Below are 22,803 nucleotides of genomic sequence, written 5' to 3'. Positions count from 1 at the left end.
GGGAAAATGTGTTTTTTTGTCAATTTTTTAGGTTTGCAAGGGATTCTGGGTAACAGACTCTGGTGGGAGGCAGTCAAGTCACCCTATCCTGGATTCCCCTGGTTGTCTAGTTTTCAAAAATGTATAGGTTTGCTAGGTTTCCCAAGGTGCCCGCAGAGCTAGGGTTCAAAAACTAGAGCTAGGCACTTTGCCAAAAAAGGGTAAATTTTCACTGCGATATTGAGTTGTGACCACGTTGCGTTTTGCGCCGTTTCCTGTCGCGGGCACTATGCCTACCCACACAAGTGAGGTACCATTTTTATCGGGAGACTTAGGGTAATTCAGTTGTGTAAAGGAACTGTTATTATCTATTGACTTTCGATGCATTTCTGCCTTCCAAATGAAAGATATTGTGTAAAAAAGAAGTCATTCTAAAAAATGACTGATAATTCTCATGCTAGTATGAGTATTCCCAATTTCAGAAATGTGCAAATATCTACTGTTTCTAAACTCTATATTTTGTTCCCATTTCAGAAATACATAGGTGTCTTTCATACCAATTTTTCCATGTACACTTTTTTACAGAATTATTACTATATACCCGGTACAAAAGAAAAAACCATTGCAAGTTGCTGCTCAGTTTTTGGCTCTGGGTTCGTCGGGTTCTTGGTGAACCTACAAGTCCTATATATCCCCACAACCAGTAATGTCCAGCGGATGCAACGGTATATTGCTTTCAAAGAGCTGTCATAATTAGAAGAAGTTACAGGTGAAAACGTTGACACAAAAGGCTGGTTTTTTCAACTAATTTTCAATTTATCCTATATTTAACTGTTTGTTTCTATAAAAAAAACCTTGATGGATCTACACAAATGACCCCTTGCTGAATTCAGAATTTTGTCTTCTTCTCGAAAATGTATAGCTTTCCAGGATCCATTATTGCTTTTGTACCCATTTCTGCCATTAACTGGAAGGAGGTCAAAAGCACAAAAAATAGCAAAAATAGGCTATGTCCCAAAAAAAATGCCAAATCTGTGTAAAAAATGTTGGGTTTCTGACAAAAGTCTAGTATCCCCGAAAAGCTGGGAAAATGATGATTTTAACCCCACAAACCCTTTTTTGATAACATTTACAGGGAAAATCCCAGATGCTTTCATTTGCAGCCCATTTTTCCAATTTTTCCACAAAAAAAACAACATTTTGCTGTATTTTGGCTCATTTCTGTGACCCCACTAGGAGAATCCACAAACCCTGAGTACCTTTAGAATCCCCATGATGTTGGAAGAAAAGGACGCAAATTTGGCGTGGATACCTTATGTGGTCAAAAAGTTATAGGGGCCTAAGCGCGCACTACCCCAAATAGCCAAAAAAAGGCTTCGCACAGGAGGGGGAAAAGGCCTGGCAGCGAAGGGGTTAATAAAACAATTACCTCCTATGCACTCTTTCGTCTGATATCGTATTTTGATGTAAGTGATACTCCTCATAGCCTACATCCTCATCTCCTCTCCTCGCGCAAATTGTCTCCCAAAAGTGTAAGTGATTGGTCATTGGATATGAATGCCAGGGCTGCTGTGATTCATTCTAATATTGGGAAATTCGCTTGAAATCTCCGAAATGCGGCTAAGGTTAATTAAATGGGCGCTGCCTTTACAATTTCTCAGCACGAGGCGTTGATGGGCGATCTGGTTTCCTTCTAAGAATCTTTAATGGCTGAAGTGGTTAAGCATCTAAAAGATCGAGACAAAAGGATGCCTCGTCAGGGAGGTGAATTAAGGGATGAAACTGAAAGACAGCTACAAATAGAAATAAACAAGTTAATTCAGAAACAATACATCTTTTTGTCCCCGGTTTGCAAAAATATATTAAAAAGCTTGAAGGAAAAAATAAAAAATGACTAAAGGTTCCTAAAGCAGAGGCAACATGACTGTATTTGGAGGTCTCTCCAGCAAGAAGCATCAGAGAAAAAAAACTCAAAGGCTTTTTGGCGTATCATTGCCTTTTACTCCAGCAGCCAGCGGTTCCTCCATAGGAGCGGAGGGGTGTTGCCCCCCCCCCCCCCGCCCCCCCAACCACCTCTCAATTCTGCGCAGAAAGCTGGGAAAATAAAATGCTAATAAAAAGAATTGATTGCCATTTTATTTTTCTAGCTTTCTGTCGAACGAGCAGGGCCAGTGTGTCATTGCTGCTGATTGGCAGCAAAGACGAGTGGCTCCTTCAGTATGAATTGCTCATGTTGGTTTAGCTGGCTAACTTGCTTTGGCAAAACTGACATGCGCAATTCAGCCTCTCCAACCCAGCTGGTTGGAGAGCAGGCACCGGCCTCCAGTGCCTTTCGGAGCTCTGAGGCAGCCTGCTCCAGCCAATCCAGATGCTTCACGCATGAGGGCAGCATCTGGATTGGATAAGAACCTGTGGGACCTTGCGCTCGGAGGAGCCGGGGACTGGACGTGCTGCACGCTAAGGTAAGTTTATTTTATTTTTTTTAATTTTAAATATTTGTTTATTTGTATTTTTATTGTGTTCTATTTATGTCGTACCACCATTTGTGCCGGTCACCAACTGCCACTGTTTAACTCCGTCCGTCAGCAAGTGAGATAACACTGGAATCTTGGTCTGACTAAATCAAGGAATTGTAAAACCAAATAGGTCGCCAACTCTCTCAAAGTGTTGCCTCTAACACCTGAACTTGTCCGGTCCCCATCATGCGACCAGATATCCGAACATATTCGAAGGGCTAAATCTTCTGCGGCAACGAGACCGGGCGAAGTTCCAATCTTGGTGCTAGAAAACAACCTGAACGTTCGGCTAGTTTGATGGCGTCCCAATTTGAATTCTTTTTCCCTCTGGTCCTCTGCCAAAATCTTGGAGAGGGAGTATCATTGTCCCCCTGCATTAGAAAGGAAGTAGACATGTCCCTCGAAATTACTGACAAATCGCACTTCTTGACGCGGTGGGGAAAATCTTTGCCATGAGCTTATTAGATCATCTGGAGATTTGGCCACTGGAAGCAAACATTAATCCCCTTCAACAATCTGGCTTTAAAGCAAATCGGCCAGTCACAGACAATATAGCAATTCTACAGTTTTTATTGGGCAAATACGCTATAAGGAATCTGTCATTTTTATTTGCAGCTTTTATTGACTTTTCTACTGCATTAGAAGATTGGGATGTTGAGCGCTCCATTGAAGACAATGGAGTGCTCCAGGCTTCTAATGGCCGGTAGAAGCCCGGAGCATCAACTTTCCAATGTTTGTTCACAGCTATTGCTGTGAACAAAGACCTCACGGAGCCCAAGGGGATTTCAACCCCCTCAGGCTCCGTGAGGCCTTTGTCTTACAAATTAGAACATTCGGCCCTCTAGGGGCGGAATGTTCTGATAGCCTTAGAGCCCTCCGTAGCGGGATTTACTGGCCATTAAAGGCCTGCTCCCTTCGGCTCGGGCCTTTAATGGCCGGTAGAGCCCACTATGTCGGGCTCTAAGGCTATATTAGATTCTATGGATAGATTGACCCAGTAGCTGAAGCTGGCAGATCTGGGTATTCCTAGTGGTTTAAGTTTTCTGTTAGTGTCCCTTCATTCTTCTACATAGTGCAAAATATTGTTGGGGGTACCAAGGGCCTTTCTTCCCCTATTCCTACTATAAACCGGTTAAAACAGGGCTGTGTGTGTTAGCACCTTTATTCACTCGCAGCTTTCATACTCACGGGGAGGAGGGGTCGCGGGCGGGAGGGGGAGGGGTTGCGGGGGTTCAAAATAAAAAGAAATCTTCAATCTTCTTACCTGACCTGCCCAGCACCACCTCTGCTCCCAGGCTGGGGTCCCGCATTCTGAACAGAAAGTTCGGAACAGGCATGCTGCAGATCCCTCCCCTCCTGGAAGCCAATCACAACGCTGCAATGGCAGCGTTGTGATTGGTGTGGAGTGCCCGGACGGCTCCCATCCAGGCACCGTTAGGGAAGCCAGCCTACATAGAGAAAATGTAGAGTGCGCATGACTGCTTAAGCAGTCAGGGAACTCAGAGTGGTGCAAGCCACTCCTCCCCGACTCGCCCACCCGCCAGCCCCCAAACAGGCAAACGCTCCCGCCCGCCCCAACCAGGTGTGCCCCTGACATCTGCTTTCTCGCAGCTCGAGAAGCAGAAAATAAAATGGTATTTCAAATACCATTTTATTTTCTGCTTATCGCACTGCGAGAAAGCAGTGAGGCGGTGCTCCAACGCCCTAAGGAGCGGCCGCCACTGGCTTTATTATTTTCAATTTACCGTTCAGATTTTCCTTGCCGACTTCAGGAAGAGATAAATTATCCGCCAAAAGATGGTTGCAAACAGTTGCGCACCCTTTTATATGCAGATGATATCATTCTATTTGACCAGACTCCTAAAGGTCTCCAAACAAGCCTGGGGGTATTACACAGTCACGCACAGAAGCTCTTTTCTCAAATTAATTTAACAAAGACAAAAATCTTGGTTTTTCGGTTGAAGAAAAGAGCTCTGCCATATTCTTGGTACCTGGGTATAGACAGGCTGGATATAATAAATAAGTACTCCTATCTAGGGAGAACCTTTACTAGTAATTTAAAAGACTAATTGAACTTTGAAAATAATAAGCAGTAAAGCCCTTATTCAAGCTAGTCCCCTGCAGTGGTTTGGTCATTCCATGCAGAGAAGGCACTTTGACTATTTAATCCGAATGTATCAAATCAAAATTTCCCATACATTGATCTATGCTTCGAAACATCCTCCAATAGGATCTCTGTCATTTTTATAAAGATATTTGATAAGATAAGATTTTAAGATTTTTTTTTACACTAAAATCGTCTTTTCCACTACAACTACGTCGACTAGAACTTGGGATAGTCGGGGCTTTTGTCCAGGCTCTAGCCAATTTAATTTGCTGGAGATACACACTGCCTCCTGCTCCTCACTGCTCTGCGGGGTCTCATCTTAAGGATGACGTTATGCAAGACTGCATAGTTCCGTTTTATGGAGAAATTTCAACAGGCAGGGGAGTATTTTGAATGCAGCATGGGATTGCTCAGTGGATGGTCGCCAGGTCACATTTGATTTTTTCTTATATCTCAGTCTCTGAGACTAAGTCATTCGCTAAACATTGGTCACTGTGGGGCAGATTTACAAGCCCCTTGCGACATCTTTACGACACCGTTGCGTCACTTCTGTGACGCATCGTAAAGAATGTGCCACTATGCGACGTATTTACAACATGATGCATCTAGGGAGATGTGTCACGTGGTAAAGACCTGAGCTACATTATACCTGCGTCAGGTATAATGTAAGCAGGGTGGGCGTTCCGTCGCAAGGAAGCCTCGTAAAAGTGACGCAGTGGAATCACTTTTACGACCCTGCTGCGTCAAAACCTTACGCCTGCTTGTAGTAGACGTAAGGAGTCACACAGCACAGCAAGTATAGGCTGCCCCTGAGCAGTGCTGGAGTTGATTCGCTCACTTGTGACACGACTCCAGCACTGCGTCACCTTGCGCCACGGTGCGCCGCATTGTAAATGCGGCACATCCATGGTGGAGAGAGGGTTTTTTTACATCACGCAAAATAACTGGCGCATCCCTGCTAATATGCAGGAATGCGCCAGTTATTGTAAATCGGCCCCTGTATTTCTTTGAAATCTTACAGTTCAGTATGTACCAATATTTCCTGTAGTGTATTAGAGCTGTATTTTAAAAAAATGTGCAAAGGGTCAGATGGTTTATTGGGTGCCTTTGTTCAGGGAATCTTCCGTTAAGGCGAGATGGATTTATAATCTCCAAAAATCTTCTCTCTGCTACCTTTGCCAGAAAAGTGCTCAAAATATGTTCCACGTGCTGCACTGAACGAGGCTAGAACTTAGGGGTCGCTTATTAACAAGCCCCTTGCTCCGCTGGTGCGTCACCGTTAATATGGGGAAAAGTGACGCACTGTCGGCGCAAGGAGTTTGTAAATAAGCCCCTACATTTCTACTCTCCCCATTATAGGCAGACATCATGCGGTACAGCCCAAGCCTTGATGGACTGACTAGAAATATACCGAAAATACAAGTGTTTCAGACTGTACACATTTTTTAATGTTTTTTAACCATATTTTAAGGAAAGGAGACTGTGTGCAAAATTGTGTTATTTTCACAATGTACTATTCCATTTTCTTTCCTCCATATGAGTGGGGAGGGTTTTATGTTGTGATGAAGATTGTTGACCTCAAGTGAGGTCAAAAAGCTATTATTTGAATTTAAAAAATGAAATTAAATGCAACTGCTTTAGTTTTCCCGACTGTATTTTTTCTCCCGCTCCTGGTCCGCGTGCGCACGCACGTCTTCTAACATGCTGCTTCAAGAAGAGGTTGCGCCTTGAAGTGCAGCGGACAGGGAGGATGCTGTGAGGCGCCAAGGATGAACTCTGCGTTCCTACGCTGACGCAGCTCCTCGTGCTCCCTCACTGCTGTCTTACTCTGCTCCACCCTCTCTCCCCAGAGCCTCCTTGACTCTGGGAACAGCAGTTGCACAACTTGTACCATTTTAATTACGAGAATGTGGAAACTCTCGGAGCGCCTCTAATGAACCGATCACGGGACGGGGAAGAGAGCGGGCGGGGCTCTGATTGGTGGAGTCCTCCCGACAGGTGCTCCGCCTGCTCGTTCATAACCCCGGTGCCTCTTAGGAGGCGCCTTGTGTACTCCCTGCGCGCAGTGGGATCTTGGACATCTCATGTGGACACTTCCTAGTACTTCCAGTGGGTACTGCAAACCTGGAGAGACGAAGCCCCAGTACTCTTTGGATACATCCTAAGTGCACCACAGCTCCGCGAGGACGTTTCAAGGAGCCGGAACTGACGGGCGTTGTGAGGACACCACAAGCCACAACCTCAGGGGCGATTCTATGACGCTATTCTCTTCGATAACGCTTCAAGACGCGTCATTGGGCTGATTCTGTAAGGACACCTCAAAGCGCACCACCTGGCAGACTCTGTGGGGACGCTTCAAGGCGCTGCCTCTCGATAGACTCCTTGGGAACTGCCTCTGAGAGGATAGCTCCTTGAAGACGCTTGAGGTGCTCTGAGGGCTGTCTCAGTGAATAGACTTCGTGAGAACGCTTCAAAGTACCTCTTCTCGGTAGACCCTGTGAGGACTGTCTCAGTAAGGATCGACTCTGAGAACACCACGAACTACAGCGCCTAGGAGTCTCCGTGAAGACACCTCAACCCGCTGGACCTCGCTAACTCCGAGGACAGACTCTGCGAGGACGCTTCAAGGCGCAGGGACGGGCAGACTTTGGACACATATTCCGCGCGGACGTCGGAGTCCAACTTCCGGGTTCTGCCAATGGGCCGGAGTGGCGCACCCCCGGAGGTCATGAACCCCAGCAGTGGGCGCAGCCGGTACCCGGTGGATGCCAAAGGCATCGGTTTGATACAGCACGGCAGACTAAAGGTACAGTACACATGACAGACACGAAGCCGCCTGGAGCATCCGCACAGCGGGGTGCAACAATGTGAAATGGGACAGGGTATAGCGGCTGGAACTTGAGGATGCCGAGGAAAGCACTATGGATGGGCCAGTCATTGAAACTAGAGAAAAGAGCCAGGAACTAATTGTAAAGAGGTGCTGAAAACAAGACTGGGGGCTAGGGGCCTTTTGTGTTGTTGTTGCAGATATATATAGCGCGAACTCGACCCGAAGGTATTGGAGCGCTTTACATGAGCACCAGCCTTGAGGTCAGAGAACAGTATTGGGGCAACAATTTGTTTAAGGAGGCGGTCATGGGGTCTGGGAGTATGTGCATAAAGTGAAGTGTGCAGAGAATGGGCCTGGATTGCAGTGCTGGAAATGGAAAAAATCCAAGTGCAGGTACTCTGTAGCAGAGTGCCTGCTTGTTTCTGAGAAGTGCTGCGTCGCTCTTGAGAATAAATCAACATTTAAAAAAAAAAGTGCCGGTACCCGTACCGGGCAGTACCGGCAGATGTAAAGCACTGCTGGAGTGTTAACTGTGATCGTGACAGATGGGGCATTGCTAATGGGGTTGGGACTGCTGTGGGGTTATGGCGCTGGATTTGAGATTAGGGGGCCTGAACATGGGACAAAGGCTTGCTGAGTATGGGGCAACGAATCGAATCATTGATTGCCATGATTCAACACTTTTTTTGTTATTATTGAACTGTTCTGTGTTCAGCTACAAACTACGGTGCTGTGTAGTTTTCTGGGTCCGTCTTGTACTGGGGCCCTTCACCCCCTTTCTAGTGCCTCGGTAAAAACCATGTCATGTCCTCTTCTGGTCAGTGGCCCCTGTAATGTCATTCTTAAAAGAGTTCTGAGCTCTTGGATTGAACTGAGATACATATTTGAAGACTTTAACATATGTGCCTCAAATTCGAGTCATTGTCTCTTTGCTGCCATTCTGTCCATATGTGACTTGACCAGGACACTGTACTAATTTATTGATTTGTGTAAGGCGCTTATTGTAAATGCCTTGTTGTACCGCCCTTTTGTTGGCCTAGTAAGTGAAAGGGTCGTTTTCCACAGCTCCCAGTTCAGAAGTCCATTCTTCTAGACGCTAGCTACTGCACTAAATGGCAGGGAAATCTCCACCGAATAGACTTTTCGGGTACAATTTGACAAGCGCTGTCACTCTCTCCTTCCATCCCATGTGCATGCCACAAAGTTTCCACATTTTCTCGACAAAAAAAATCTCTCTCTCTTCAACAGGAGTCATTCATTCTATGATTGAGTATGAGCGACTTCTCTCGCTTCCTCTTCCTGCATTGTCCCTCCTGGTATTCCTCGGAAGCTGCCAGGGGTGAGGGAGCCCGGAGACTGCGGGGCTGGTCCTGGCTCGCCGGGCTCAGGAAGAGTCATCTTCCTTTGGTTCTAGTTGGGCAGGTTTTTTGTGGGTGCGGCCGCTGTATCACGGGAAACGCAATACCAGGTATTGACTCAAGCATACACTGGCGCTGCTGTTATTAACACTGGGGTACCCAAGCTAAGTAACGCCTCAAAAACAAACTTTCCTGAAATGTTCAATTGTAAACTATTGGGAGCCTTTAGAGATATTTGAAAAATAATATATTTGTGACCTCAAAGTATCTACATGTGTTTCTTCTGCCTTTGTGTGGACCCCAGACGGAAGTGCATGTGAATAATACGAAAAGAATCGTGAGGAGCAGGGGAGGAGATGGGAATCAGTGGAGATGTGCTCTAGTGGAGGAGATGGGAATCAGTGGAGGAGATGGGAATCAGTGGAGGAGATGGGAATCAGTGGAGGTGTGCTCTAGTGGAGGAGATGGGATTCAGTGGAGGAGATGGGAATCAGTGGAGGAGATGGGAATCAGTGGAGATGTGCTCTAGTGGAGGAGATGGGAATCAGTGGAGGAGATGGGAATCAGTGGAGGAGATGGGAATCAGTGGAGGAGATGGGAATCAGTGGAGATGTGCTCTAGTGGAGGAGATGGGAATCAGTGGAGGAGATGGGAATCAGTGGAGGAGATGGGAATCAGTGGAGATGTGCTCTAGTGGAGGAGATGTGCTCTAGTGGAGGAGATGTGCTCTCGTTGTGCAAATGTGCTCTAGTTGTGGAGATGTGCTCTCGTTGTGGAGATGTGCTCTCGTTGTGGAGATGTGCTCTAGTTGTGGAGATGTGCTCTCGTTGTGGAGATGTGCTCTCGTTGTGGAGATGTGCTCTCGTTGTGGAAATGTGCTCTAGTTGTGGAGATGTGCTCTCGTTGTGGAGATGTGCTCTAGTTGTGGAGATGTGCTCTAGTTGTGGAGATGTGCTCTCGTTGTGGAGATGTGCTCTCGTTCTGGAGATGTGCTCTCGTTGTGGAGATGTGCTCTCGTTGTGGAGATGTGCTCTAGTTGTGGAGATGTGCTCTCGTTGTGGAGATGTGCTCTCGTTGTGGAGATGTGCTCTCGTTGTGGAGATGTGCTCTGGTGTGCAAATGTGCTCTAGTTGTGGAGATGTGCTCTCGTTGTGGAGATGTGCTCTCGTTGTGGAGATGTGCTCTCGTTGTGGAGATGTGCTCTAGTTGTGGAGATGTGCTCTCGTTGTGGAGATGTGCTCTAGTGCTGGAAATATGGTTTAGTGCAGTAGATGTACTCTCTGAGGGCGATGTGTTCTAGTGGTGTGAATGTGCACTAGTGAAGGCGGTGCTCGTTAGTGGGTGAGATGTGGTTTGGTAACCCTATAGAGTAGATGAACTCTAGAGGAATGGTTCTCTAGTGGAAGAGATGTGTTCGGACTGAGGTGATGTGCTCTAGTGAAGGAGATGCTTTTTAGTGGAGGAGATGTGGTCTGCAGTAGGAGATACGGTCTAATGCAGGCGATATGGTTTAGTGCAATAAATGTGCTCTAGAAGAGAAATGTGTTCTAGTGAAGGAGATGTGCTCTGCTGAAGGGTGCGCTTTAGAGCAGGAGATGTGCTCCAGTGGAGAATATGTGCTCAAGCTCTGGAGATGTGCTCTAGAGAAGATGTGCGCTAGTTGTGGAGATGTGCTCTAGTTGTGGAGATGTGCTCTAGAGAAGATGTGCACTAGTTGTGGAGATGTGCTCTAGAGAAGATGTGCACTAGTTGTGGAGATGTGCTCTAGAGAAGATGTGCTCTAGTTGTGGAGATCTGCTCTAGAGAAGATGTGCTCTAGCAACCTCGTAGAATAGATGTGCCCTAGCAGAGGAATGGTTCTCCCCTGGAAGAGTTGTGCTCTACTGCAGACGATGTGGTCTGCAGGAGGAGATGTGGTCTAGTGGTACGTATGTGATCCAGTAAGTGGTGCATATGAGGTCCAGTGAGTGGTGCAGATGTGGTCCAGTGAGTGATGTGTATCTGGTCCAGTGAGTGGTGCAGATGTGGTCCGGTGAGTGGTATGTGGTCCAGTAAGTGGTGCATATGTGGTCCAGTGAGTGGTGTGGATGTGGTCCAGTGAGTGGTGCAGAAGTGGCCCAGTGAGTGGTGCTGATGTGGTCCAGTTAGTAGTATGTATGTGGTCCAGTGAATGGTGCGTATGTGGTCCAGTAAGTGGTGCGTATGTGGTCCAGTGAGTGGTGTGGATGTGATCCAGTGAGTGATGTGGATGTGGTCCAGTGAGTGGTGCTGATGTAGTCAAGTGAGTGGTACAGATGTGGTCTGCAGGAGATGTGGTCCAGTAAGTGGTGTGTATGTGGTCCAGTAAGTGGTGTGTATGTGGTCCAGTAAGTGGTGCGTATGTGGTCCAGTGAGTGGTGTGGATGTGGTCCAGTGAGTGATGTGGATGTGGTCCAGTGAGTGGTGCTGATGTGGTCAAGTGAGTGGTACAGATGTGGTCTGCAGGAGATGTAGTCTAGTGAGTGGTGTGTATGTGGTCCAGTGAGTGGTATGTATGTGGTCCTGTGAGTGGTGTGTATGTGGTCTGCAGGAGGAGATGTGGTTAAGTGAGTCGTGTATATGTGGTCAAGCGAGTGGTGCGGATGTTGCCCAGTGAATGGTGCGGATGTGGTCCAGTGACTGGTACATATATGGCGCAGTGAGTGGTGTGTATGTGGTCCAGTGAGTGGTGCGGATATGGTCCAGTGAGTAGTGTGGATGTGGTGCATATGTGGTGCAGTGAGTGGTGCAGATGTGGTCCAGGTAGTGGTGCGGTAGTGGTCCAGTGACTGGTACAGATGTGGTCCAGTCAGTGGTGTGGATGTGGCCCATTGAGTGGTGCAGATGTGGTCCAGTGAGTGTTGTGGATGTGGCCCAGTGAGTGGTGCCTATTGTGGTTCAGTTAATGGTGCCGATGTGGTCCAGTGAGTGGTGTGGATGTGGCCCAGTAAGTGGTGCGGATGTGGTTCAGTGACTGGTGCGGATGTGGTCCAGTGAGTGGTGTGGATGTGGCCCAGTGAGTGGTGCAGATGTGGCCCAGTGAGTGGTGTTGATGTGGCCCAGTGAGTGGTGCTGATGTGGTCCAGTGAGTGGTGCAGAAGTGGCCCAGTGAGTGGTGCTGGCGTGGTTCAGTTAGTGGTGCTGATGTGGTCCAGTTAGTGGTATGTATGTGGTCCAGTGAGTGGTGCTGATGTGGTCCAGTTAGTGGTATGTATGTGGTCCAGTGAATGGTGCTGATGTGGTCCAGTTAGTGGCATGTATGTGGTCCAGTGAGTGGTGTGTATGTGGTCCAGTGAGGGGTGCGGATGTGGTCAAGTGAGTGGTGCTGATGTGGTCCAGTTAGTGATGTGTATGTGGTCCAGTGAGGGGTATGTATGTGGTCCAGTGAGTGGTGCGCATGTGGTCCAGGGAGTGGTGCAGATGTGGTCCAGTGAGTGGTGCAGATGTGGTCCAGTGAGTGATGTGTATGTGGTCCAGTGAGTGGTGCAGATGTGGTCCCGTGAGTGGTGCGGACGTGATCCAGTGAGTGATGTGTATGTGGTCCAGTGAGTGGTGCGTATGTGGTCCAGTGAGTGGTGCGGATGTGGTCCAGTGAGTGGTGCGGATGTGGTCCAGTGAGTGGTGCGGATGTGGTCCAGTGAGTGATGTGTATGTGGTCCAGTGAGGGGTATGTATGTGGTCCAGTGAGTGGTGTGTATGTGGTCCAGGGAGTGGTGCGCATGTGGTCCAGTGAGCGGTATGGATGTGGTCCAGTGAGCGGTATGGATGTGGTCCAGTGAGTGGTGCGGATGTGGTCCCGTGAGTGATGTGTATGTGGTCCAGTGAGTGGTATGTATGTGGTCCAGTGAATGGTGTGTATGTGATACAGGGAGTGGTGTGCATGTGGTCCAGTGAACGGTATGGATGTGGTCCAGTGAGTGGTCCAGTGAGCGGTAAGAATATGGTCCAGTGAGTGGTGCGGATGTTGTCCAGTGAGTGGTGCATATGTGGTCTAGTGAGTGGTGTGGTTGTGGTCCAGTGAGTGGTGCGGTTGTGGTCCAGTGAGTGGTGCGGTTATGGTCTAGTGAGTGGTGCGGATTCGGTCCAGTGAGTGGTTCAGTGGGTGGTCCAGTGAGTGGTGCTGTTATGGTCTAGTGAGTGGTGCGGATGCGGTCCAGTGAGTGGTCCAGTGAGGGGTCCAGTGAGTGGTGCAGATGCGGTCTATTGGAGGAGATGCAGACCGCGCAGCAGATATTCTCTCCTGTAGGACGTGCTCCGGTGGGTAAGATGCCAGTCGTGAACACACTTCTTTACAGCAGCCATTCTAAACTCAGTATCCAAGACTGTCTAAGCACGGGGTCTCCCAGCCCCTCAGCTCCTTATCTTGTTTTTAACTGGAAGCGCTTGGAGGCAGACTTACCAAAGTACCAAGCACTCTCACTCTATAACAATAGGAACATTCTAATGTACTACATACTCCACTGCTGTGCACACCCATTGTGCTTAGATAAGTCAATGACGGCCTCATTTGGCTTTTTCCTGTGAGGAGAAAGTCCAGTTATTCTTGGTGGAGGTTGGGCACTACCATGGGGTTACGATGGGGCCAAACCTTTCTTTGTGGTACCTAACACCTACGTCACAGGACAATCTGTAATGAGGGTAAAAGAATAAAAATGATTAGCAAATTATGAAACATTGTCCAAGTATAAATGTCATTTGGAGGGCAATCCCGGCCTAAAACATGTAATTTATAGGAAACAGACTTTCTGTGTTAGTATATGATATTGCATCATAGTCTGCAGCCGAGGGCTATAAGTTAAAGGCCCTGTACCCGAGTTGTATAAGGATGGAGCGGGTCGCTGTGCTATCATGGGATGCCTGTGTAGTTGTACAGGGATTTGCACCCATGGGGACCTGAGCCACCGCTTCCGCTCAGCACTGGCACTGAGAACAAGCATTGGCAAGCGGGACCTTGTAGAGTACCTAGGAAAAGTCTGGATGCAAAGGATATTGTACACACAGGATAAAAGGAGGTACATCATATCTGATGTGAACAGAGAAAGAAAAGAGACAAGGATGATGTAAGGTGCAATAAACAGATAAGGGCATAAGGTATGTTATGGGATGCGAGAAAATATTAGGAACGCAAAGGATGACGTAGGATACCGTGAAAGAATAGGGGCACAAGGGTAATCAAAGACACAGCATAAGGCAAGGGGTCATCATGGATTCTGAACAGAGCTGGGACCCATGGAATGATGTAGAGAACTGAGAGCCAATAAGAACAGAAATAATGATGTAGGGTACTGGAGAAGTACACTGAATGATATAGGATACTAGGAACGATAGGGCTACGCGGGGTAATGTGGGTACAGAGACAAGGCAAGGAGTATTCAAGAATTCTGAATTGAGTAGATACGCATGGGATGATATGGAGAACTGATGACCGATAAGATCAGAAATGATGATGTGGAATACAGAAAAAGAGTAGGGGCACAAAGGATGATGCAGGGTCCTGGAAATAAGGAGAAATACAAGCGATGGTGTTGGGTAGTTGGAAAGAAATGTTCTACAAAGGATGATGTAGGGCAGTTGGAAAGAGTAGGGACACTGGAGATGATGTAGGGTGTGTGACAAAAGTAGGGCTGCTACGGATGATGTACACAGTGAAAGAGTAGGGGCTTGTATTTAGAACCAGAGAACATGTGATGAAGTCACTCATGCTAAGAGACATGTAGTCATCAAACAGGAGAGGGAAAGAGCAGATATCTTAATATGTAAATACATGTAACAGCTCCTAGGTCAACCCTGTCAGTTAAGGGCAGCAGGGGAGTCTGTCTACCTGCATGTGCAGCACAGAGCTTGATGGATCCAAGCCTGCTTTGGACTGTCTGGAGAGGATATTATGGGTATTTCAGCTTAAATTGGGCCATGACGCGTGTTAGTCAGTCGAGGAGGAATAGGACATGGGTAAAGGATTCCTTTCCAGTCTTGGAAAAGTTGGGTGAAGAGAAATCCTTAACTTACTGCTTATGAAGAAAACATACACATACTGTATAGTTAAGTTTCTGCATGTGAAAACATTATATAGATTTTGCATTTATAGTCCAGATCTGAACTTTAAATATGGGCAAATGGCCAGCCATTATCACAAGTTTGCTTAAGAATATAGGCATATTAAATGTAGTAGGGTTTTTAATTATTTGTGTTTCTAGTTATTTTCCGGATATCCCTACCAGGGAAGTCACTTCTTGTAAAGTTGTGTCATTCATACTAAGAGGATAAAAGGTTTAATGATGTCACTTCCTGTGTTGTTGTGTGATATGCTGAGTAGAAGAGCCTGATCTTTCCACTTTCTGCCCAAAGCCACAAAAACCAAGGGCTGGCCATACCTTGAACAAGAAAAGACGCCCAAGACAGAAGAGCTATAAAGCTAGTAGAACATCCCACCTAGGGCGGGTGGAATGTTTAAGTTAAACAGGGAGAAGTAGAAACACCATCATTGGAGCAGAAAGTCTATGTCTATGCCAGCCATTCTTGGCCCTCTGCTGCTCTGTTGTCTTCAATGGAGCTCCAAACATTCCAAAGTTCTGATATTGACTAAGACCAACCTCCCTTCAAAAATTTCCAAATGCTGTCACCATGGAATTTTTTTTCCAAATATGTAGTTCCAGGGACGCCCATGAATGGTTCAAGCCATCATCAGCAACAAGACCACAAAATGTTTTAGGACAAGAAAGGAATTCATTATAACCATACACCATTGGCCCGATTCACAACGATACTTACGTGTAGTAAAGTTATGAGTGTGAAATCTCTGCATTTGTGTCAGATATCCGCACGGCGCACTGCAGAAAGATTCCGCCCGAATGCAGAAATTTCACGCCGAGTGCAGAAACTCAGCACTCGTAATTTTAGTATGTGTAAGTATATTCCTGAAGCAGGCCCCATGTGTATTCTAACCCCACAGATATTGACTGTATCGTTGTTAACCGTGGTTGCCTGATGTGCACCGGGAGATGGGTGGTTCTGATATATTTTCTCCCATCAATCACATTTTCTTGGTGATTCCTCAATATAAAATAATCAGACATTTCAGTCCATGTTCATACATTGTTAATTCTGTTTGAAAATGTGATCCACATCGCTAACTACAGTAGCTCAAAGGTGCTCGTGAGCAGGAAAAATGATGAGTAGCGTGGGAGGTGTTACGTGCAACCGGTTGACGCTACCTGTCTCTTCTTGGCTCCACAGACATACATGATGTCAGTGCTCTGGTCCGACGCCAACAATATCCTCATATACAGGACATTCGAAGACTTCAAGAAACTGAATGTGAGTATCCACAATGGACAAAAATTAAAAAGTAGGAGCGGAGAACCATGTGGGTGCGCACATCATGGGACAATCCATAGAACGCGAGGCTGTCATTGGAAGAACCTCTGGAAAGGGCAAGTGACACCAGGCCTTCTTAGCTTTGCTGGTGTTTTAAGGTATTTGTGTTCCAGATCCAAAGTGTGTAGGCAAGTGGTCGAAGTGAGCAGAGGCTAACAAGCTCCACTAAATATGTTCTCAACTTCATTTCTTTTGTAGTTGAAGAACACCAGTTTTTGTTTTTCTGGATGCCTTGATCAATGGACACTAGGGAAATCTCTCTCTCTCTCTCTCTCTCTCTCTCTCTCTCTCTCTCTCTCTCTCTCTCTTTCATACATTCAATATGTTTGAGGTTATGTTGGCCAAAGGTCTTTTGGGGAGAGCCCTAAATACTCAATCTGGAAAATGTTTAGCGGAGGGACTTGGTTGCCAAGGTTACCCATCCTGTCTAGTGAAAAAAGGACAGGAAAGCCTAGAAATTTGATGTGACGTGAAGAACAGTGTTTATGAGACAGACCTGCAATAGCTAATATTATGACATAAAAAGAACACATGGTTTTGGCATATGTGGTAAGTGCATTACTCAGTCGCAATTTTTTTGTTCTCAGAAAGATCTGAAGAAGCGATTCCCAATCGAAGCGGGTTTCCTAAAGAAGTCTGAACGAGTCCTTCCCAAGTTCAAAGGTAAGGGGTCAGAAATTTGAATGTTACACGCAAAGCACTACTGCATGGCATCATATAGTGACATAACTTTTCAATGAGCAGTTTGCAGAATTTGTGAGTGTCTAAAAGGGATGCTGGAATCCACTGACATTTTTTTATAATTTAAACATTGCGGAGCTTATTTACAAGAAACTAACGCATCTGTATAGATGTGTCAGTTTCCCTGTGCCTAAGTGCAAAACCCTTGCTCCACCATGGATGTGCCGTATTTACAATACGGCGCACCATGGCACAAGGATTGACAGATGAGTCAGAAATGTTGGCGGATCTATCGGCACAAAAGACACGCACTGCTGGAGTCGTGTCACAAGCACGACGCAACTCCAGCAATGCATGGGAGGCCTATCCTAATACACAGCGTCACTCCTTACGCCTGCTCCAAGCAGGCGTAGGATTTTGACGCAGTCGCATCCTAGAAGTGGCACAGTGAAATCTTGTAGATTTCACTGCGTCACTTCTACAAGGCTTTCAAGTGTGGGAACGCCCACCCTGCATACATTATACCTGATGCAGGTATAATGTGGCTCAGGGCTTTACAAGGTGACGCATCTCCCTAGATGCGTCTAATTGTGAATAGGCCGCAACATGGAGCATTGTTTACTCTGCCGCTGCGTCACAAAAAGTGACACAGTGGCGGTGCAAAAGTGTTGCAAGGGGTTGTAAATCTGCCCCAGCGTGATCAAAGGGCCTCTGTTCGGAGTTTTAACCCCTTGGGTGCGGGTTTATTTCCCGCGCTGTGCGGGAGAAATAAACGGTGGGCGGGATTACGACGGCTCCCGGCCGTCGTGCGCACACGCCCACCGTGATGCATGACGGCCGGGAGCCGTCGTGCGCATACAAAGGGTTAAAAGCAACTTTGGAAAGGCCTCTCAATGTTCACCTTCCTTGAACCACAATTTCAAAAAGGCAGATTTTCCCGAGTGACATCACTGTGACTAACAAAGTCAAGACTGCATGCCTTGCTTACACATACATATTAATGTGAGAGGTCATACCCTTGTGGATATCTCTTCTCAACAAAGAAGCGCCTTGAAGGACGTATATTTAAAAACCATCTAAACGTAAAAAGATTCTGTCTATTTTAATTATAGAAAAGTTGGCCTGAAAATATGAGTGTCAGACATTTGGCAATGTGCCAAGAGATTTTGTCAAGCTATTAAAATTGCACTTTCTTATCACAAAACTTTGCACTGATGCAAAAAAAAAAGCAATGTACATAATTTTGGTTTTTGTGTACATTGGAATGAAGCTGATGGGTTCTGCCTAGGGTCAAAAATGGTGAAACGTATTGAACTTATTTAGTTTACTATTTACACACTAAGAAATGAAGGAATGATAAAATACATCTTCTCTACCTTTAAAATGTAAAATACGGGTCTGCATTGAGTCAAAATCAGAATTTCTTTTTTTTTATTCCATTAACTGCAAAAATAGTCCCAAAGTCAATATGCTTTTTAAAGGTGCCCAAGGATTATGATTTTTCTTCTGAAATCTTTAAGACTCAAAATGATGTATAGGCAGCACAGGTATTCTATACGGTTTTATAATTTAGCTTTGTTGGAAAATATTTCTGTGATATGAACTGGAGAATCTGTACGCACTTTATAGAATTACACAAGAATACAAAATAATGCTATTGTATTGGCCCAGGTTTTTGCACCAGTGAAAAATATCTGCAGTATAGTTTCCTGACGCTCCCTTCTTGTGGGTAAAACCACAACAAAGAGTTAGTAGTTGCAACAGTGGTTCATTTGTAAAAAAAAAAAAATAATTGCCGGGGCTCTCATCAGGAGACAGCTTGCACCAGCCCATTTCTCCTGTTAGCACCACCTAAAACAGACTCAACTACAAACCATGAAAGTGGAGAGATGGTGTGGCATAACGACCAGAGCTTCCGGTTTTGGAGCTGGGGGATCAGGTTCGAGGTTCAGTGTTGGCTCAACATTCGGTTATTCTGGGCAAATCACTTACCCGCGGTGCAAATTACGCCATGGTGCGGCGGTTTGAAAAAGTGGGCGCGGTGCGTCTGCCAACGGACGTGCGCAGCCCTAGCCAGGTAGAGCTCACGACGGCCGTTGGCCGATGGGAGCACAGAAGGGGTTAATCTCCCTGCAATGAATGTGCCCTTAACTGGTGCTCATAAAAAGCGGCGGTGTTGATGATTCAGTGGTGGAAACCACCTGCACAAATTAAGCACTGAGTTGCAATGAACCGCTAGTATAGTTAAGGCTTCCAGTTTTCCATTTTTACTGGTTTCCGCACCTAATTTAAGACAGAAGGCAACATTTTCCTATCCATATATTTTTAATTAAAAAAATAGACAAAAGAGGTCTTCTTGCGAGTGACTTCCCATGCCGTTAATCATGACTGCAGGGTCACTGTCTGTGTAGATTGACACCAAGGGGGTTTTAAAAAACGGAAGAGATTTTCTAAAACAGCTGCAAATGTGCAAGTATTTGTATTACAGCGCTGAGGCCTTCAGATGCGTATATTGTTTTATACATGGCTGTGCGCAGAGCTAAAACATGGCAGGCATCAAGGTGGGAGTGCACGCCTATGGGTACTAAAACGTGGCAGCGTGGCATATAAGCCAAAGACACCATCATATGTTCATGGATTTGAGTCCTCGTATAGTATTGATTAGAGTTGTAAAAGAGACGACACACATTGTCTTTAGTTTTTTGAACAAATACCTTTTACTGGCAGTTGGCATTTTTATAGGGACTGGGGATTTGCATTTGCCTGTATTGTTTGCATTCTTGTTGAAAAGGAATTCAGCCAATATATGTTTTGCCCTTGACAAGATGTGTCATGGGGTTTTTCAAGGCTCTGAATTGATTATTTATGGAAGAAAAAGGAAGATAAGAGTAGCTAGTGAAACTCACTCCATTTTTTCTTGTCATTAAATGTGACTGTAATATTTAATTATAGCCGGTAGAGTTCTCACCGCCCTGGAGTTAAGCAACAGACATGGTCACATGGTGACCTCTTTTACACATTGGCAAAGAGACAAAACCCACACGGCAAATTTTGTTTTTGGGCGGCTGCTTCTCACAGCCTGTTCCACAACCACTGTTTTCTTAGAAGGTAAATATTGTGACAAAGCGGAAAGCGACCACTTCCTGTGTGATGTCACTTCCCCCACAACATCCCTCTCTTTCCCCAACATTGGCCAAAGAGGCATCTATTTGGATGTTTAGATTCAACCATATCGCGCTGTCATTGCCATCCATCAATAAAGTAGATATTGTGTTTCCGTAGCGTGTGGTTTCTCCAGATCTTCATGGCTTCCTCTAGTATTTACAGATTAAAGCTACATTTTGGGTGTTGGCGTGTTAGCGTTTCGTTGTGATTGCTTATTATAAGCAGGTTGTGGTTGATAAACCTTTCGGGCCTGATTTAGAGTTGGTCGGACAGGTACTCTGTCACAAACTTGATGGATATCCCGTCTGCCTTATTTCAAGTGCATTCGGCCCAGAGGTCGAGGTGGGCGGGTTCGGAAGTGCACGATGTGCCCATAATTTTTTGATTTATGAAAGACCGTTCCCCTACTTTTTGTAAAAAGACAACCGTCCCGTGACGGTTAAATCTGATACTTTCATCGATTCAGCTGAAGTGTGATTCAGTGAGTCTCCTGTGCTGTGAAACCGAAGCAGGGCAGACCGATAAACAGGTGGCGCCCTCCTGCCAGGGTGCTGCTTGCCTGCAAGACATGCAAATGTGTGCAATGAGTTAATTCTGCAAATGTAAAGGGTAACATGCAAATGTAAAGGATGATTGGGGGCCAGTACTGGCTTTAATTGATCTAATTATTCAAAGTTTTGTGATGACAAATATGTATTCTTTTTGAGCGCTAGTGCAAAAGCTAACAACTGAGCTGTGAAGTGCATGTTTTTAATTGTAATTGTATTGATATAGTGCTTACCACCCCTGATGAGTTGTTGAAGAGACAATTTTGTAAAAAATTGCATTACATACAGTCTGGGTATTACTAACATCTATATTTTGGAAGCATCATTTTATCCTAATCCTTTTTGCGCAATTTGTAGCAATCTATCTTATACTGTGTGCAATGCAAGTTTAAAATAACAAATTCACAAAGCGTAGTGTCACAGGCTGTGACCTCGTAGCACTAAAAATACACAAGTCACTATTCTCCACTGCACCAATCAAGATTGAATTCTGACCTCTGCAGTGCATTATTAATAGAGGTTTCATAATGTACTATTGTGCATTTCCCACCTAGTAACATCTTTTTTTAAATTATTTTTCATTTAATCTGCGTGTTATTTTATGTTTCTATCTGATGGTGAAAGACCAAAAACACTTACAGAATATTTCGTTTTTTTTAGCCATACCTTTGACCCCGCCACCACGCTCACTGAACCCGCCCCCATTTCATACAGCATCACATTTCCCATACTTATTTTTAATGCACTTCGACCGTTGATTAGGACATAATGTACTTGCAATGAGGCAGACAGGACATCTGTCACGTTTGCAACGAGGTGCCCATCCGCCACAGTCTAAACCAGGCCCTGCGTCCCCCGCCCAGCAACTCCTATATTGCGCCAGTTTGCCCGGCTCTGTTCTTTCTGCGTTGAGTTGGTTGGTCTCAACCATTATCGAGGGTCGGTACATTCATCACACGCTCTCCATACTACTCTGACTGCTCTCTTGCCGGTTTTAAGCAATGCAGAACCCTAAGTAAGATTTTACAGACCTCGAGGGGCATTCGTAGATGTGTAGGAATAATGTATTATATTATAAAATGTAATGTACAATTAATATGCTCAGTTATCACCCAATGAGCCAAAGGTTATTCCATTTTATTTAGGATCCAACCACCGCCTACGCCATTCATTTGTTCCCTTGCCTAACAATATGTCCGGATTGTAGGCATGAACTGCTTGATCAACAAAAGCTCAAAGTATGAATTGGATATACCCCTTATCCTGCAGGACATGGCACGTGTAAAAACCATCATAAATATGTAGATCATTGAATACAGCGACTGACTATCTTTTGTCCAGTTTCATATAACACCACCCTCTTTTTGCTCTGCACAGTATGTTTACATTTCAATTTACACACAGTCAAATGTCCAGAAGTCAAATGAAACAGGAAGCTTTGGAACTGCTCATTCATCATCTATAAAACAGCATCAATTTCCTGTGTAAAGTGTTAGATTACTCAATGGGCTTTATTGTTTCTGGTTCTCATACTTCCTATACAAGGTGGTGTACTATTCCTTTGGTGTTGTGTTCAAGAAATTGACTTCATTCAAAGATACATTGCAACCGAGAGGTAAATGTTGGGTCTATCCTTTTCAGAAGTGCCTTTTGTGTTCTGGAGGGCGCGACATGCCAACAGAGACATGGAGCAGCTGAAGCTGCTGGCGGAGTACTCCAGAGACCTCCTCCAGACGGACGCCAAAGTCTCGCAGTGTGAGGACGTGACCCAGTTCTACACGCCCCAGCTGAGCGACCTGGAGCCATCATTCCACGAGAACAGGTTTGGCAGCTTGGCACCTGAGCATCTCTTTCTGAGCGTGAAGATAAGGCTGTGTCATAAGAGGGCGGGGCTGCATTATTCTACTCCGGGATTCACGACAGAAATACATGAAGGAAATTTGGGTAGGACGTTTTTTGATCAGGAGGTACAACACCTTTATCTTTTTGGAAGCCCCCTATCCACTGACCAGAAGAAATAGGTATCATTTTGCACCAGTATTATTTTGTTATCATGCCTAGTGGCGCATTTAGAAAAATTAGTTTAAAGGTAATGAGGCCACAATGTATCTCCAAATCCCAGTTGGTGTAATCACACAAAGCAGCACTCCAGAAGGCCTATGGTGGTTGATTGTTGGAGATGCTGGGCAAAGAGAACAATTTTTTCTCTTCATTGGATTTAAAATTG

At 45.6% G+C, this 22,803-nt stretch overlaps 1 protein-coding gene across 1 annotated transcript in view; it reads left to right on the top strand.

Moving 5' to 3' along the window:
• Window positions 1–6,615: 6,615 nt before the first annotated feature.
• LOC146796697 (NADPH oxidase organizer 1-like) overlaps window positions 6,616–22,803 on the top strand; it is a 28,159-nt gene continuing 11,971 nt past the window's right edge. Inside the window, exons 1-4 of the mRNA XM_085629378.1 lie at window positions 6,616–7,408; window positions 16,042–16,122; window positions 16,770–16,845; window positions 22,218–22,398. Of these exons, the coding sequence (XP_085485504.1) occupies window positions 7,301–7,408; window positions 16,042–16,122; window positions 16,770–16,845; window positions 22,218–22,398 (446 nt within the window). The 5' untranslated portion in view covers window positions 6,616–7,300. The remainder of the gene's footprint in view (window positions 7,409–16,041; window positions 16,123–16,769; window positions 16,846–22,217; window positions 22,399–22,803) is intronic.

Source organism: Triturus cristatus, chromosome 10 (assembly GCF_964204655.1).
Source record: "Triturus cristatus chromosome 10, aTriCri1.1, whole genome shotgun sequence".
Lineage (NCBI taxonomy): Eukaryota > Metazoa > Chordata > Amphibia > Caudata > Salamandridae > Triturus > Triturus cristatus.
The sequence above is the reverse complement of the archived record's forward strand: the minus strand, read 5'-3'. Positions and strand labels throughout refer to the sequence as shown.